Source organism: Ciconia boyciana, chromosome 8 (genome assembly GCF_034638445.1).
Source record: "Ciconia boyciana chromosome 8, ASM3463844v1, whole genome shotgun sequence".
In the NCBI taxonomy this organism is placed as follows: domain Eukaryota; kingdom Metazoa; phylum Chordata; class Aves; order Ciconiiformes; family Ciconiidae; genus Ciconia; species Ciconia boyciana.
Genome location: NC_132941.1, coordinates 22,504,981 through 22,522,935, shown reverse-complemented (window position 1 = coordinate 22,522,935; position 17,955 = coordinate 22,504,981). Strand labels below are relative to the sequence as shown.

Genomic DNA, 17,955 nt, shown 5'->3' with positions numbered 1-17,955 from the left:
CACTCGCCTGCTCTTTTCCACTCTTTATTTCAACAACCACATTCTCACTTTGGTCACAGCTCTGAAAGGTTTTTTTGGTAGCTGTTGTGTTGTTTGTTTTTTCTCTTCTCTAATTTGAATCCTCTTTCTATAATATTATAAAATTATACAAGTACAGTAATCATCAGTTGGTAATAAATAGGTATGTTAGTTCACAAAGTTAAAGTGCTTTAAGAAGGGATGTAAGAAGCTCTATCCTAGATTTGGGTGGGTTTCTTGAAAATGTAGTGCAGTAGGAAGCTCTGGCCTGTTGTCCGTAGTCTGCGGTCACAAGAGGCACATGGCATCTCTCCCCCTTACCAAAAAGACCCCTCGGGCACTCCTGAGTGTCTCTGAGCAGGCACGAAGCAGGAGCTGTGCCACTGTGACAGGTTACTGGAAGCATGAGATACAATGCCCCCGCCGTTACACGGCCCGAGGCTGCGCGTTTCGGCAGTCAAGAGGGCTGGGAAAGGCTTGTACAAGGTGTGGGATCGTCCCTTGCACACATTTTTCACAGTTTAGTCTTGCTCGGAGACCTCAAAGCCCAAGGGAAGCAAACCCTGGTCCTCCCCTGTCCCCTCACTGCGAGGGAGAGAGGCAGATCTGCTCTGGGTGGTGGGGACAGCCGCAGCCCCCCTGAGCCCATCAGCATCGCCCTGAGATCAGCAGCCTGCCGCCTCTTTCCCTGAGGAAGCCCGGTCCCTCTCCCGGAGGAGAGGTGCTGGGAGCAGGGGCTGCCTGCTGCCCACAGATAAATGCCCTTAGCTGCCTGCAGAGGATTTGTGCGTTTAAAACTTCTTCCCAAGGCCTCCCTGGGTTTGGTTTGGGCTCTGCTTCCACCTTCCCTTCCTGTCCCCTTCGGTCTGTCCTTCCCCACACCCCAAATCTAGTCATCTTCCGAGGCTTTTCCATGCAAAATACTAACTTTGTGCCTGCCCTTGCCTGCAGATTTCCAGCGCTAGTTCTCGATCTCCCTCCCATGACAAAGCCAACTGTAAAAAAACAATAAACCAAACCCAAAAACCCTTCCAGAGCCCAATTCTCCAGACCAGAAGGGGACTCGTATGTGACACTGGGAGCATTCCAACTGCTTGCCATTAGCCACTAAAAACTTGGAGGCATCAGTCCCCACTCGGAGCGAAGCACAGATCAAACAGTTAGAAAGGCCAAGGGCTGGCTCCTCCTCTTCATCACATGCACGTTCCCAAAGAGAGGAGTCATTGTGCCCTGAGGATCAGTGCATGCACATCGGCAGAAGTCCCCTGAATGTCTGCACCCAGGGTAGGCTCAGGATGATAACCAGTACAGAGCTACTAGCGTGGGCTCAGGGAGAGGCTGACACCACTCCCTTCGCACTGCTGGGTACTCTGAACATCCCCCGTGTGTTAGGGTACCCCTTCCCTCCCTGTCCCCAAACCCTCCTCCATCTGGCCCTGCAGTCGCATCTTCCTCGCCATGACTCTTCCACCACGGCCAAAGATGGAGGGTTTGCTGCCCAGGACCCCTTTTGAGACAGTCAAAGATTAATGTCCAAGGAGTGACTAAGAGAATGGGGATCTCGCCTCAGGAGCGGACAGCAAGTGCAGGAAGAGCGGCAGCAGCCAGGATGGCAGGAACACAGTCCTGTCGCGTTCAGTGGAAGAGCTCCACCAATACCACCATCAGGAGCAGCTGCAACCAAGAGCCAAATGTCATGGTGGCCTGGCCCTTCTGGGACATGAACCTGAGCTGGTTCACCAGGCGCTCCTTCACCAGAGCCTGCCTGAAGCCATCCTCCTCTGAGATGCAGACATAGTGGCCATAGTGAATGTGGCTCACGTTCTGGATGAAGTGGAAGCAGTCCTGCTGGGGGTGGGTGGTGTTGCAGGTCTTGATGAGGCTGTTGTTGTGGTACCAGTTGTAGGTGGCATAGTGGGATTCGATGGGACAGTTGAGGTAGTAGCGGGAGAAAGGGACAACTGTGATGTTCTGATAGTCATCTACTGGAAGAGATTGAGAAGTGGGGGATGAGGCAGGCATCTCCAGGAACCACGGATTCCCCCACAAGTCTGGAGGGAAGAACAGTTGGGTTGATGGGGACATGTTACATGGCCATTTAACAACAATGGCAGGGCCTGACCCACCCCTGGTGAAGTCCATGGGACTCTTCTCCCTGGACATCAGCAAACACAGAGTTTGAGCCCTCTCACCCAGCTCAGAAATACATTATCTAGTGATTAACTCCAAGCTGAGACTTGCTTGGTGTCTTGGGCTCAGCATGGTCATTCCCAGTTCCCCAGCCATGAGTTGCAACACCTGGAACAGCCCGTACAAAGACCTGAGAATCAGTCACCCTGCCCCAAACACCCCCTGGATAAATGGCTTACAGCTCAAAACCTTTACATACCTTCCTTAATATCCCCCTTTTGGCACTTTCCTCGCCACGGGTCCAGGTTCAGGTTCTGATGTACCTCCCTAGCAGATGGGAACAAGCATTAACAAAGCACTAACGTCAGGGAAGCAGCGCTTCAGGGCTAGGAAAGGAATTGCCTATACAAGATGTGGTGGATCAGATAAGGAAGAAAGTTTAAACACCTGCTATTACCTGGGTAGGGAAAAAACACACCCCACACCCCCACTTAGGAGGTTGGTGGATGACAAACATGAGACCCAGGAGCTCACCACAATCAACTGCTTTAAACAGCATCGCAACCAGCAGAGCTACACGCATTTCTAACAGCAAAAGAGGGGCTGAGTGCTCAAAACCCATCGAGCACCCAGCCCCTCTCCCTCCCCAGAGCAGGGGTGCTGTGGAAGGGACGGATCCCTGCAGAGGCACAGTTTTTGGGGACAGCACAGACGTCTACGCTGTTACTGCCTGGACACGATGGGCTCATCTCTCTCTGTGATGGGAAGATGGCCTCAAAACCATGTGCAGCCCTGGCCAGGAAGGGGAATACTGAGGGTCTGGGTATTTCTCACTTGAAAGCAATCAGCTGAAGGTGATGTAGAAACAGCAAGCTGTCAGTGCCACATACCTGTTTAAATAAACTGACTGACAACTCCCATTGAACCACCCGCAGTATGGGTCCCTTGCCAGCAAGCAGCTGTCGCAGTTGTTGCGATACACCCTGCACATGTCCATGGGTATCTCCATGACTTTATTTGTTGAGCCAACGTACAGCATCGCCTGCAGGAAGGAAGCAGAGGGGCTGATCATCTCGGCACTGTGTCCCAGTGCCACCCGAGTGTCTAAGCACTTCTCCTGCAGCTTCACTGTGATATTGGGGTGGGGATTTCACCAGCAGGGCTGGTAGGTCTCCAGGCAATGAAGTCATATGTCCCTATCATGAGAAGGGAAGCAGCCATCCTTCCCCCACCAGCCCTGTGTATAAATAAGTTTGCTCCATCAGTGACAGCAGTGTTGTCCAGCCTTGCTGTCAGACAGCGCTGGTGCTCCATCCCGGAGGTGACAAGAAGAGGGAAACTGCAGGGGGAGAACACTGTGCTGGGATTTGGCCCAGGGAGCAAACAGGCTTGTTCTTCCCTCGCCTCCAGAGGAGAGGAGGTGTTCGAAAAGCTCCGTTGCCCACTGACCACACAGAGAGTTACCCAGGACTGGGGACATCAGCTCAGCTGTTAGGATTTAGCAAAGCACACTGCGGAACCCCCCAGAAACCCACCCAGAGGCTACTTTCAGATCCAGTGGCTGTCATTAAACCACCTGTCCCTGCCTCCCCTGCTGCCTGCTTTTAAAGCTACAGCCCAACCCACTGTTTTCCTTTCCATGGAGCAGGCAGAGACCCACCCTCTTGTGGTCCAGGATCATGGACTGGATCGGGTCCTTCTTTGGGAAGACCTGGAGCTCCATGATGTTCTGCACCCCGTCCGGCAGCTCCACGATCTTGTGGATGGATCCCTTGTCTAGAAAGAAAGAGGGGAGAGCCCTGATGAAGCATGCTGAGAAGAGAAAGGCAAGGCAGAGGGGCTGCAGGCAGGGGTGGGGAAGCCAGGCAGAGAACCAGCTCTGCCTCCAGCCCTCGCTGTGGCAGACAATACCCACTCTGTAGAGCCAGGCTTGACTGGATTCCTGAAACCAGCCACCCAGAGAAGACAGGACCTTTCTCAGAAGAAGCGTGCTTGCTCTGCTAGGAAACTGTCCCCCAGACAGTAGCGTTTCCCACAGCAGAGCCTTGTCATCCTCCCAGCCAAGAGCCACAAGGAACCCATTTCCCATTGCCCTTCGAGACCTGGCTGTGCCTGCTTTGATCAGCTGCACTGTAACAGCCTCAGCAAGAAAAAGCAACGGCTCCCAAGCTCTGCTCTGCTTTGATCACTGGCCTGTTCTTGTGTGAGCCTCCTCTCACCACTCGCCTGAGGCTGAAACTTGGGTTTTTGCCTTTCTGTTTTTCTAATTAAACTGACTCCCCTCCTCAGTTAAATGACTCCAAACTGGTGATTTAAGAAAATTAGTCAGTTTGGTGGAGGCATGGAAAGGCAGATCCTGAGGGAACAGGGCTCAGGAATCCTGATCGTTTACCCTCTCTTAGTACTTACATGGGTTCCCCTTCCCAAATAGTCGCTCCCTTCTCCACCATCAACCAGGGGGAGGTGAAAGATGTGACCCCAGGTCAGGCAGGGATTAGGACACCCCAGGTGCTGGCCGTTGCCTCCACACCCACCCCAGCAAGGGTGGGCAGCTGCCCTGTCAAGCCCTGCATCTTGGAGCAATCTCCTGGGAGGACTCTGCAAGGTGTTAGCTGCATTTAAGCTAAGGCTTTCAGCAAGATAAAAACAATCTGAGCATGCGTGGGCCCTAATCCAACCCAGGCCACCTACTGAGCACTGTCTGCATTTTTTTAATCACAGATTAGGACATAAAAGCCGTAGAAAGTCCCTCCACAAGTGCCAGAGAACAAATCCCAGCACAGTGCAAGAAAAAGGGATGAGCACAGCTGTAGAGAGCATGCCCAGGGAGGCAGGCAGGCAAGAGAGGGAAGCACTGGGTTAGGGACCTTTGCACCTTCTGGGCAGCGAGTAGCTGCACTGCATGGGAACCCAGGCAGCTGCCTGACTGAGCTTGCCAACCTTTTGCTCTCCATCCCGTTCACCTGCAGCTGAATTGCCTTGGCCCAGCTCTGCAGCATCTCTGGCTGCCCCAGGACCACCAGCAGCTGTGATCAGCTGGCTATGTCTCCAGCCAGAGGTGCTGGCCTTGCAGGAAGTCCGCGCTGCTGCACTAGAGCAAGCAGAGACAGGAGATGACAGAGTGGGGCCCTTTGCAAAGGATTTCTGCTTGACAGTGTAAAGCTGCAGCTGGGGAGAGCTGTGCTACCCCTCCTTTGCCCTAAAAACACTTGGCCTGAGACCTACCACAGGCCAAAGCAGCCCAACCGGGTAAATCCCATGTGCTAGGACTCCACTTTCAGTCTGTCTTTGCCTAAGCAGCCAAATTGGATGTATTTAGCTGTACTGGGACTTGGCAGCTCTTTTCTGCTTGACAAACATATGCCAAGCTGGGAACACAGCCCCTTGCTTCGCTCTGCACTGGGGGTCTCGTCTGTTTCCCTTGGGTTCCCCGCCCTCAAGGGGAAAGCAAACTCTGGGGAACTCCAAAGGGAATGGTTCTCGGTACCTGTTGCCAGATAAAGCACATTGTAGCGGCGTCCATCACCCGCAGAGACCTCGTGCACCCCGATCTTCTGGTAGCGGTGCTTGTTGTGGAATAAGGGGCTCTTGGTGGGGGAGAGGGGCTCCACCCGGTCCTCCACCTCCGGGTGGCTGTCGGCTATCTTGAAAGTCTCGCTTGGGGTGTGCTGTCCAGAGGAAACGCACTGCAGCAAGAGGGGACAAAAGCCACCATCAGAGTCAGGCAGGTCCCTGAGGATGAGGCTCGAGAGCAGGAGAGCAAGGCAGGGCACAGCACAGATACTTCAGCCCAAAGGACGATGCCCAGGCACAGCGCACAACCCTGCCCTGGGGGTAAACACTAGCCCTGGGGCTGCTGTGATTGTGCTCATGCCAGGTCCTACCAGCGATCTCCTCTGCAGAAGTCGCAGTTTAGGAGACTCACACCCTGTCACCCCAGAGGCTTAGGGGAGCCTCCCCCACCCTGGTGTTTGCTGCCAGGTCAGTGGTGCGCCTGTAACCACAGGGCTGGGCTGCAGGTTGGCTCAGTGAAACCTGCAGGGTTAGCAAACACAAGGCAAGACATTGTCCTCCAGCTTCACGCACAAGAGTTCACAGACATGTTTGCTGAGGCATGTAAGAGCCCATCTCCCCTTGCTTTCCATGAAGGCGTTGGACCTTATCCAGACTCCTTTTGTTTCCAGCAACAAAGCTCAGATACTTCCTGCAGTACCTACAACCTTCCTCGCTGCCCCAGTTCTCACCTGGCTGCTCAGTGGTGGGACCATCCCCTCACCTGCCCCAGCTACTCTGACAACTGCAGTGGCAGAGCAGGGACCAGCTCTCCTGGCCTCAGGAGGCCTCTCCACTTCATGGGGGCATTTTTTATCACTCACCTGCCCAGGCCTGATCTCTGGGTTGGGACCATTATAGCCTTTGAGTCTGGATGTCCGAAACACGTTGTCAATGTCCCCAAAGGAATAGACGCAAACAGCAGAGCTTCCCCTGTAGGCAACGAGACAAAGACAGGGTCAGGGAGACATTGGCCATCGCCCCTTCGGCTGGGGCATGGCTGTGTGCATCGCACCTTTGCTGACCATGTCCACTCTGGCTGTTTTCCACTCACGTGCCTGCCAGAGAGACTAAAGGGCTGAAAGAAAGGATTTGGCCCATGAGACAGGACATCCCCCTGTTTTGCAAAGACCCTCACCAGGTGTTTGTGAAGAGCCCATAGACTTTGGAGTGCCGCCAGTTACTCGCAGGGACAAAGAATACATCTTGCAACCAGTTGAAGTTGCCTTTGGTGACTGGGTCAACACAAATCAAGCTGGCCTTCAGGAAGGTGGTCCACTTGGAAGCAGAGAGCGAACTGGTTCCCCCTTTATCTTCCTGGAGGAGAGGGAAAGCAGGGAGTCAGGGTTTGGCAGAGGAGAACACGAAGTCCCCCACTGTCCAGCATCTTGGATGGATAACTGGGGGATGCTCCAGAGGTATAGTTGATGCAGGTCACTGCAACAATCATGTACCTCTCTAACATCCCAGCGAGACAGAACAGGGCTTTCTCTCCCCTACAGGCAAGATGGAAGCCAGAGGATGGGAAGGCTGAAGGACATGGTCATACCCCACACGACCTCTGTGGCAGAGGACAGAATTGAGCCAGAGGGGCCAAATCATGTGCCGATAACACCAGGTGAACTGGCATGTCCATTTGCCACCCCTGTAACACTCTTGCCTCCCCACCATACACTGTTCCTGTGGTACCTTACACAGCTGGGCCACTCGGGAGATGTTCCTAGGGGCCTCGGGACTCTTATCCGGGTTGTCTTCACGAAAGAAGTAGTAAATCTTGTCCTGGTGAGGCTCTTCATGCCTTAATGTGGTGGCTTTGACAAACTGAGGGTCTGAGAAGGGAAATGAGCCATCAGAAAACCTTGGCCTGAACACACAAGTTTCATTTGAAAAGCCACCAGTGGGCACCAAACCAGTGTGCTCTGCAGCTAACCACTCACCCTCAGACAAGATAAGGAAATGCAAATGCCACCTGTGCTCCAGGCAAAGGATAGGTCTGAGCCCATCTTCTACACCTGACCAGTGCATTACACTAACAACTGCTCTTCATGTGCCACCTTCCCAGTGCGTTCCCCTTCCTCTCCCTCCTGCCCAATTCCACAATCCTGTTCCCTTGAAGGCCAAGACCCCAGAGCCTGGTGAAGCCTCGGCTGCTTAGCAGCAAAGGAAACCCATTCTCCTTTCTTGCACAGCGGAGCTATTATCATAGAGGAAGGCTCCCTCGGTGGGAGCAAGCTGCACTGTTGTTTGTGTTCGCTGTGGAAAACCCAGTGATGCTCTTCCTATTAATGCACCACTGCCATAAAGGGCAGCCCCAGCAGCGGCAGGGTCCCTCTGAGCATCGTTAGTTGAGGCCCCCATGGCAGGGAGTTCTACGTAAGCATGGGATCAGCCTCGCGGCTCTGGGTCTATCAGTTTTGTTTGCTGGTGCCTTGGTTGCACCCTCCATTGCCCTGCATGCACAAGTTCTGTTTTGCCTTGGTGTCATTTTGATTGGATTTTTTCTTTGCCCAGGGGTTCAATAATCTCCCATTTCTCAGTGTCACTGGGGAGGCTTGGGGGAAGGCAATGTAATAAGCTCATGGAAATTGAGAAGAGTCCTTTCTCTCTATTCCCCACCCTGTCCCATGCACAGCCCAACATGTTCCTCTCTTAAGGTCTCACCCTGGCTGGGGATTTGGAAAGAGTCACTGCCCAGAACAGAAGTTGATCTTCCTGTTTCCACCACCACATAGCAGCCGATAGGCACCTTTACACAACCATATTTCCTTCCAGCATCTGACAGGGGACTTGCCACCCATTTCTCTCCATTTCCCCATCTCCTCACCGTGAGCAAGAGGAACTCACTTGTCAGTTGTTTTGCCCCAGAAGCAAAGAGGAGAAACTCCCCCAGCTGGCAGCAAGAGAGCTGGAGGGAGCCGCTGGGTCCTTCCTCACTGGCATTGTGGACGGGGACCAGATCAGCCCACTCCACAGCTCTAAGGGTGACTGAATCTGAACAAGAAGCTCTGGAGCTACAGCCCAGAGAGGATGTACCCCTCCAAGCTGTGCTGTGTACTTATGGCCCACAGTTGTGGACTGACAGAGTCCAACTTATCTGCCTGGTGGGGCAAAGCAGCGGGTCCTACGCCTTCAGGATCTCCCCCATACTTACTCTGCATCACTGTGTCACTTGTGTAGAGCTCTCCACCCCCTCTCACTCGACGGAAACGGGGTATCTTGCCATTCTGCTGGCTCTTCTTGATGGTGGAGTAGATGTCATGACCTGTGGGATAGGAAGGCTCATTTGCAGCAGGCTGTTTCTGGAGGGGGCAGAAGGGTTTGTGAGAAGAAAACAAAGAAACAAGAACTCTCTGGGCACATGGACTCACAGAGATGGTGGATATAGGTCAAGAAACCCAGTCCTCACTGCCTAGGACTGAGCAGGCCTGGCAGGACTCCCCCAGTCCTTTTCCTTAAAGAGTGGCAGGGGCAGATTCTTGCTCCACCTCTGGGAAGGATCCTCATCTGTCCATCTGCCAGGTCCAGAGCAGTGGAGTTACTGCAGGACCCTCCTTCCCCGCTGTTTCCATTGCACTCTACCCTCCTGCACAGAGACTCAACCCCCATGCCCTGGACAGGAATAAATAATCTTGTGCCATGCTCTGTCCTAGAAGGATGTGCATTTTGAGGAGGCAAAAGCAAGAAGCACTAAGGCCGATGGCCAACTAGAACAGAGGGATAAAGCCCTCGGAGCAGCTTCAAAGTGCCCCTTTTTGTTACAGAGAGCCCAGCCTTCCTGCACAGCACGACTGAAAATATGTGAGCGATCAGACTTACCGTCAACAAGGACGAGGGTATTTGAGTCAGGGGTGAAAGGAGCAATACCTCTCCCATCCCATGAAGTGCTCTCCTTTCTCTGCGTCTGGGTAAGGACAGAAATGGTCCCTAAGTGTGATCAGTTCAGGGAAGGCAGGGAAGCCAGGTGCCCACATCCACCCCTGGGACAGGAGGAAAGCAGCTCTCCTTGGCTGGCACAGCCCCAATGAGGGAAGGATGCAGCCCATCGTCGAATGGGGCAGGCAGAGCCCCTGCTGCAGGCAGGAGGTGAGGAGAGGGGGGCTATGACAAGTGAGCACAGAGGTGGCACATGTGGACCTCTGCTCATGTGGGCTGTCCCATGCTGTCACGATAAGCGCCTCGAGGCAGCTGGCATTTGGGCATTTCAGAGCACTCTGAGAAGGAGTGAGGATCAGGGCACCATTTTACAGATAGAGATACCACGAAACAAAACAGCAAGTGCTTTGCTCTAGTCCCGTCACAGGTGGCCACAGCATACCAAGTTCCAGCAGGTAGGAGCACAGGCGCCGGTCCCACACACTAACATCCCATCTCCATACTTCTCTACTAATGTGAGGTAATTTTTATTGTCCTCCTGCAAGAGAAAGAAGAGGACCATGAGCATCTGCGAATGGCAAAGCACAGCCCCACAGCTGCAAGCCCACAGCACTACCAAGCACACTGCTATATGGCTTCTTAGCTTTTTCATCGGTCTTAAAACCAGAGGAGGAAACTACTATCATCTCATCTTATCTGCTCCACAGGCACTGGAGGTCTTCACCCAGAGAGAGCACGTGAGGACCATACACAGTTCCTTCCCCAGCAGTCCTTCAACCCAAGTCCTCCAACCCTCACCCATCCAGCTGTTCCACAAGCTGTTCCACCACAGGTAGGACCTACCAAACTCCCGGGCATCATGCACTGTCCTTCATTTTTCACTGGGAAGTCTTCCTAGGATAAAAGAAAAAGAGATATGCTTTAATTCCTTCCCTCTAAAAGCCAACTGATGGGGGCTCAGCCCCATGCATTACATGCTAGTCACTCTCTTCACAAGAACCAAAGCAAACACGTTGGCAAGAAGGTCATTAAACACTGCAACGCAGCCCTTTTCCCCACCTCAGCATTTGAAAACCCTTGGGGAGGCTGGGCTGGATCTCTCAGGCACTCGAGGTGATAGGGAGAAGTGGGGACGCAGGGCCAAAGCAGCAGGCATGACTGGCAGCCAGCCTGAGCTGCTCTCCGAAGGATTTCGCGAGAGGATGCATCATTGCGGGGAATGGGTGTTCAATAGTGGGTGGTGGTGTCCGAGGGTTGGGACACATTGAACCACACTGTTCCTGGGAACAAGAAGGGAATTATCTGGGCCCAAACTTCAGCAACCGACTTGTCTGAGGACAAGAAGGGGTCATGAGAAAGCCAACTGGGGGGTTTTCCTGCTGAATTAACTCAGTGCCCAGCTGATCCAGAACTTCCTGCTTTTGAGGAAAAGCAGCCTGGGCTTCAACAATGGAAAGGGATGGGAACATAGCTTCTCCCCAGTAACATGAGTCTGAGCATCCCTTCTCATGCTAAAGAAAGGGTGCCTCACGGGAAGAATCCTCGCTCTGGGGCAGCAAAGACCTCAGGAGGATCACAGGCTGGGAAGAACCCACCCACGACTAGCGTAGGAGACTTCCCCCTTGCAGCAGCCATTTATCACACTGATGTTGCAGCTTCCTGAATGGATGGGGCAGTCTGGGCAGAGACCAGACCCTTCCAGGTGTGACTTTGCTGCTGGCAAAGACACTGAGCAAGGTATCTAGCGTTTGGGCTGCGAGACAGATACTGGACACTTTCTTATAAGGGGGCCAAACTTGTTAGCAGAGCATCCTTACCGTGTAGTTCTCATAGGTTGTGAAGTCGTAGTAATAAAGCTTTCCCTCTCCCCCGATGTAGATGGCTGAGCTGTTTTCTTTATGATAGAAGACTGGGTACTTCTCACTCCTAGGAAATGCATACTCTTTCACACCTAGGAACAGCACAGAGGAGAGACTCATCAGGGGAACCGCAGCTGACTGCAGAGAGCACCCGCAGCCAGCTCAGGCTGATCAACTCCCTCTCCTTGTCCTTGGTGTGAGTGATGAGAAAAACAAGGACACGGGGCTGGGGGCCCTCTGGGATGGCTGGCCCAGCACCAGGCCGGCAGGGAAAGGCAGTTCCCAGGCTCAGAGCTGAGCTATTGTCCCCTTGGCCCCAGGGGACAGGAGAGCTGCACAATGGAGCAGCCCTGCCTGGCACCTGCAGTGCTGGTGATGAAGGAAGAGGAGGAGGAAGGGAAACTTTGCTGCAGGAGCTCTTGTAGGAGAGCAGAAGCTCAAAGTGACTTAGAACTGGCTCTGCAGCAGCCAGGTGAGTGCTGCCTTCCCACATGCTCTAATGGCCGAGTGCCTCCTGCCTCCCAGCTTCGAGGTGAAGGGCTCCCTCCCCTCTCTGGCCATCCTCTGACAACCACTCCAGGTAACTGCCTCATAGATTTGGCTCCTGCACCCTCTTGTATTTGACATGCCTGCAGCTTTTCGTGCCCTGCTTCGGGACCTTGCACATGCTTAACTGGAGCTGCAAGTTCTTATCCGGCTGAATAGGAGAGGAGCTGCTGCGCTGCCTTGCAGCTGGGGGTCAACCCCTCCGTGCCCGCGGGGTAGATAATCTCCTACCAGCCACAGCCCAGCATGACACCTCTCCTTGCCAGCTTCCAGCTGCACTGTCAGCATCCTCCCTCCAAGGGCCAGGAGGGACCAACAGGGTTTGGAGCCCCCAGGCCAGAGCCCACATGTGACAGGGGAAGGGGGCATGTAAAGCTGCAACTCATGGGCTCCACACCCAAGACGTGAACAAGAAGAGAGCTGCAAGACCTAGGACCCATGTCACAACCAGTTGCTGCAGATAAAAAGCTTTCCAGACCCAGCTGGGAGGAAGAACTGCCTGTCCTCCCCTCTTTCCTTCCCCTTTCACCTTCTGACTTTTCCAGCTTCTCTTTCCTAAGAACATCCTCCCTTACCCTCTGTGTTGCCAGCTCAGGTGTGGGAGGTTGGCCCTGCACCGCAGTGCAGTTGTGAGCCTCCTCCCCTGGGGCTTTTTCTGTCCCTCGACAGGGTCTGCTGGTCCTGCATCCCTCTCCGGGATGGTGCAGCCACATCTGGGCAGCTTTGAGCAGCCGTGCCAGGGCCCAGCTCCGCAGCAGGGTGCAATGCACATGACACATGTGCCCTGATGCAGGCTACCCTGTCCTCTACTGCAGTTTGCAGTAATGACATGAGAGGGATTGCTCCTCCAAGGGGGAAAAGTCTCCCATCAGGACTGGCCTCTGCTTAGTGTGAGAGGGCACTACGTTTTCATCTCTCCCTCTTTTCCCTTTTCCAAAGAAGAGGGGGACTCTCCTGGCAAGCGCTGCTGCTCCCAGCAGACAGACAAAGGCTGTGTCTGCCTCGGGAGCTGGCTGCCTGCATAGACAGGCAATTAATCAGTGGCACGTGTCCCTCTCTATTTATAGGGGCACTTGGCAGGACAGGCAAAGGACAATCTTTGCACAGCTCAGCACTCCCCCTCTGCCTGGAGCATGCTGCGCAGGGGTCCCACCAAGGCTCTGCAGAGCTGAAAGTAAAAAAGATGTATTAGAGGTCACTGGGGCTACTGAATTAGGGCTTTTTTCTCCACTTCAGTATGCTGGTCGCACTTCCTCGGAGTCTCTAATCCCTGTGGGGTTAAACGGCACCCAGCCAGCAAGGCTTTCCCATCACCGGCTTGGCTAACGGGGCTGCTGCCAGCCACTGCCTGGTGATGGGAAACCCTGCCAGACCCACAGACTGCTGTTTTGCAAGGGCACCTCAGCCACAAAGAGAGAGGGTGGAGGTATGCCATGGTACAGAAACCATTGCTGCCCTCCAGCCCGCAGCTTCTTGCTAATGCAACACTTCCAGGCTGCCCTTCCCCTGCACCATGAGATGGAGGCCATGGGGCTGCACAGCAGCTGGGGGGGATTCAGGAGTGAGGATCCCACAGCCAGGAAAGCCTGGCTGGATGGCAGTCCCTGCCTGCTCCCCATCCCCTCCCCATCCCTATCATCTCTCCTCTGTCCAAGGACTCTGAGAAACTCCTGACCATGTGCTTTGCCTGCTGGAGAAGCTGGCATTGTCTTTTCAGAGCGACAGTGCAATTCATTTGCCTAAGTGACCCTACAAGCGGGAAGCCAGCCGGGCATGCCAGCTAGCCCGGGGAATCTCATCAGCCACAGACTCAGTCTATGCTTGCTGGGGAGGAGAGGACTAACCCCCTTTTCACCACCCCCCTTCCCAGCAGTCCTCAAAATCCCCCTCTTGGCCCAATCTGCAGAGCAGGCAGGCAACAGCCCATGCACACGGGAGCCCCTAAAGCCCTTCTCCCCCATCCAGCTACCACTGCCAGCACAACCCATCACCAACACGCTGCAAGCAGGTCTGGCTGGACTTCAGCAAACTTTGCTCTTGTTTTCAAACCTCCAACCCGGCCCCTAAATTTGCTGCTAATCCAGGAAAATATACACCTGCAGCCATTCCCCACTCCTCTTCCTCCACCTCATGCTTTTGCACATTTCAGTCCCACGTGCTCCTATTACCTTTGGTTTCATTTTGCGGCTTTTTCACAACACTGCCTCTTTCTTAAGCTCGGCTCTGAGAGCTGTGCCAACCTGCAAGGACACACTTCTCTCCAAACAGCCAGAAACAAACAAGCCCAAAACAATAATTTGGTTGGTGCCAACGTATTATTTATCCTACTGCTCCCCGGGGACTGCACTGAATCACTAAGCTGAGCATAAACAGCTCTGCTAGCCAGGGCCCAGAAGCGTGTTTGCAGCTCCAGTGCTGATTTAACTTGATCTGGAAGGGAGCCTTTTAAAGGTGTTTCCGTGAGCAGCTGCTGGGGTCCCTCTGCCTCCGCATCAGCCCTCTGGCTGACCTGCAAAGCTGGCCTTCAGCCCTGCTCTGCCTTAAACAGCTCGGCTTAGGCAAGCGGTTTGATCCCCTTTGCCTCTGCTTCTCATCCAGCGGGACTGGGGGGAGCTGCCCTGCACCCCCAGGAGCCTGGGGTTTACATGGCTTCAAGAGGCAGGGGATAATGAGACAGAGGGCATCTAATGGCCCACACTATGTCCCCAAAGAAGGGGACATGCCTCTCCTAGCAAGTTCAAGGCTGCTTTTGACACTGCAAAGAAAGGCTCGCCCCCCTGGAAGGGGGAAGGCACGACCCTGTCACCACCATGCCTCCAAAATCGAGTCCGGAGCTTCAGAAGACACAGAGCTCATTTCCAGAGCCTCGCTAACCCCGCTGAGTCCCTTTGCCTGGCATTTACTGCAGAGCCCACTGTCAGCGTGCAAATCAATGGCACAATTGTCAGTTGAAATGCTAACACGGGTCCAGAGGAGTGAATGCGAGAAAGAGCGGCTTTGTGCTTTGCAGGCGAGATGAAGAGTACCACATCAGATTGAAGAAGAAGAATACTATTAAATGAGGGAGAAGGAGGGAGCCCGGTGCATCTCAGAAGGATGCCTGCGGGGTGAGGTAACAGGGGAGAGAAACAAAGAGGGAGATGCTCTGGATGAGATGAGAGCAGGGAGGCCTGTCCTAAACACACAGAGCAATGCAGATAACAGACAGAGCAATCCTGCTTCCCATCTGATAGGGTGAAATGGGCCTGCCTCCCTAGACATGGCTTGGGCAAATCCAGCTTTAATGATACACCAAAGGGCTCTCTGGCTCCCTTTGGGTCCAAAAGCCCCTTCAGAAAGGCACCAAGAGCCTGGGCAGAGCCTGGCTCTCCCCAGCACCATGGCAAGGTCAGGCTCCCAAAGCATCCCAGAGCTTTGTGCAGAAGGGGAGCATTCCCCCACCTCCGGAACAGATGTCCAACTAGAGAAGCAGCGTGGGCACGCAGCCTCGTTGCAGACAAACTCAACAACCCAGCTCTCATCCTGGCTGGAGGGCTGACTCAGCTACGGCAGTCCTTCTCCCCTCCACACTCCACCGCTCCCCGGTCTGGCAGCCAGCTCCAGCATCCCAGACTCTCAGCTTAGTCACTGGCTTGCACGGCTCCCAGCACTGGTAGCAGGCGAGTCTTTGCAGGTCTACGATTCACTGAAGCTGGGGGAGGACTGCGTCTCCCTAAAATGGAGGTGATAGTTCAAATCTGTTCTGGTGCCAGCATTTTAAAATAAGGAACTGAAATAAAGCTTGGGAAAAATAAAAATGGAAGGAGGACGAGATAAGAATCCACTGCTTCTTAGGAGCGGCGCTGATGCAGACGAGAGGCAGATACTTTACTTGCTGCTTATAAAACCCTTGTTAAGTGGGACCCCCCTTGGAACATGAAGAGGGGAAACCAGGCAGCTATGGGGTTTACCTGCTCCCTGGCATTACCCGCTCCACACATGGGGCCTGTGCTGCCCTGAGGAGGGGAAGTTCCTTTAGCTAAGCTGCCTGTGTTCTCCCAAACACTTCTGCTGCTGCTGTATGATGGGGACACAGGGCTGGGCCACCCACCAAATGGCAAAATGGGATTTAAACTGGTGCAGCGCTGAAGCTCACCACCGTGGCAAACGCAGCCAAGCCTCCGGCACTGCCACGCTCCCCGATGCCCAGGCAATCCACCCAGCAGCCCCGGGAACTATTCTTGCTAGAACATGTTATAATGCTGTCAGTCATCACCATCACACATCCTACCCTCCCCGGCATGACGCCGATGACACTGCCACCTGCTCTGCTGCCTGTTGGTCTGACAGCGAGCACGCTCCTGCCTGAATCACGGCACTGGTTGTATCCTCTCCTGGTTCCCCCCTCCTTCAAACATTTTCTCATTTCCCAGGTTTTATGTCTGTCTTCCTTTTTGAATAGACTGAACGGATTATGACCTTGATAGGCATGTCTCTGCTGCAATTCGACTGAGATTGGCTCTGACAGCAGAAGGAAAAGCTGCCTTTTCAATGCTGACTCAAGGACTGGCAATGCGGGGGAGTCCCCTGGGTCTCTCATCCCCTCTACCTGTGCCAGGAGCGCTCATCTCCCAGCAATGCGGGCCCAGCTGTGAGTCAGGGCTGACTGTGTGCTCCAGGCTCATGCACATCACCCCGCTTTTGGGAACATGAGAGCCGTCTCGACTTGATGACATCGATCCCTCTTCTGTTCCCACTTCCCCAGCACACACAGGATGCATGACAAGCAGCCCAGCACAAGCAGATCAACTGCTTTCCTTTAAGGGCCAGGAATGTGATTCAGGTCCGCTGCCTTAGTCACCCACTTTGGGGCCAGGACCCTGGTCCCAGCTCTGACATCACTCCACAGTGCAGTTCCAGTTTCACTATTTCCCCAGGCAAGACCAGGAGGACAATCCCTGGATTTCCTACCCGTTTGGCCAGATACCAACCCCAGGAGCCCCACCAGCAGATGGTCCCCTCTCAGGGGAGCATGGGAAGTCACAGCACCCACCCTAGAGGGATAGAGACACCCCACGGGGCTGCCATGGGTCCCCCTCCATCCCCGGGAGAAGGACTGAACCACACCGCTCCCATCCAAAAGCCACATGCCATCTGTCTCCCCAGCTCTACCACGGATGCTGGCAAGAAGCCAAGCTGCCTTTTTTTTTTTTTTTTTTTTTTTTTAAGATGATCTATAAATTCCCAAGTTGAGACATTTCGGAAGGAGGAAGTATGCCTCTGGGGAGCTGCTGTGTTCACCAAGCAGCTAGGTTTTCCTTCCCCCATGAGTTCACCCGACAGGAGCAATGTGACACAAGGAAACCACAGGCGGGCCAGGAAGGTGCTCCCCAGAGCCCCGCTCACCCACTAGCCATCCCCTTCCCAGGGGATGGATGCCCCAAGCAGGCGTCCTCTTTCTGGGACCCAGCAGACCCCACAGCGATGGGGTTTTTTATAGGAACAATTTGTCTCTAGATGAGATGACCCAGGAGGGACACTCTGGGGGGGTTTGCTCTGACCTGCCACAGAGTAATTGAAGGGCTGTGAGTTGCAAGGTCTCCAACATGCTTGGTGGAAAATGATAGGCTTTTGCGGGAAGGATTTCTGAGAAAGGGGCAAAAAGGCAATACAATACAATGTGGGAAACCACTTCCCTTCTCATTACTTACAAAAAAACCTGGCCCATTGTTCCCTTCTCTCCCCAGCTTATGCCACCACACACTGCCGAGGGATTTAGCTGCACCCCTGGGAGCCGGGATCCTTACAGCCACCTCTCGGCACTGGGGAAGCTGGGGCACAGGCTGAAGGATCATCAGGGAACATCGCTCGGTGTGCGCGGCAGCCCTGCACCATTTCGGTTCAACCTATGCTCCAACATCAGTAATTTCTCAAAGAAAGCAAAATAAAAAGAGCAGAACCAATACAGCCCCATCCCCTATAGATTTCTATCCTGGAC

At 54.0% G+C, this 17,955-nt stretch overlaps 1 protein-coding gene across 4 annotated transcripts in view; it reads right to left on the bottom strand.

Moving 5' to 3' along the window:
- SEMA7A (semaphorin 7A (JohnMiltonHagen blood group)) overlaps positions 1 to 17,955 on the bottom strand; it is a 34,774-nt gene continuing 16,819 nt past the window's right edge. For 2 of the 4 annotated variants that reach the window (XM_072870279.1, XM_072870276.1), the window contains 13 exons: positions 11,391 to 11,524; positions 10,417 to 10,467; positions 10,016 to 10,111; positions 9,517 to 9,601; positions 8,852 to 8,962; positions 7,390 to 7,529; positions 6,839 to 7,017; positions 6,525 to 6,633; positions 5,636 to 5,834; positions 3,809 to 3,924; positions 3,039 to 3,190; positions 2,408 to 2,475; positions 1 to 2,069 (listed from right to left, as the gene is read on the bottom strand). In XM_072870279.1, the coding sequence (XP_072726380.1) occupies positions 1,654 to 2,069; positions 2,408 to 2,475; positions 3,039 to 3,190; positions 3,809 to 3,924; positions 5,636 to 5,834; positions 6,525 to 6,633; positions 6,839 to 7,017; positions 7,390 to 7,529; positions 8,852 to 8,962; positions 9,517 to 9,601; positions 10,016 to 10,111; positions 10,417 to 10,434 (1,689 nt within the window). In that variant the 5' untranslated portion in view covers positions 10,435 to 10,467; positions 11,391 to 11,524 and the 3' untranslated portion in view covers positions 1 to 1,653. The remainder of the gene's footprint in view (positions 2,070 to 2,407; positions 2,476 to 3,038; positions 3,191 to 3,808; positions 3,925 to 5,635; positions 5,835 to 6,524; positions 6,634 to 6,838; positions 7,018 to 7,389; positions 7,530 to 8,851; positions 8,963 to 9,516; positions 9,602 to 10,015; positions 10,112 to 10,416; positions 10,468 to 11,390; positions 11,525 to 17,955) is intronic. The other 2 variants (XM_072870277.1, XM_072870278.1) reach the window with 2 other exon arrangements.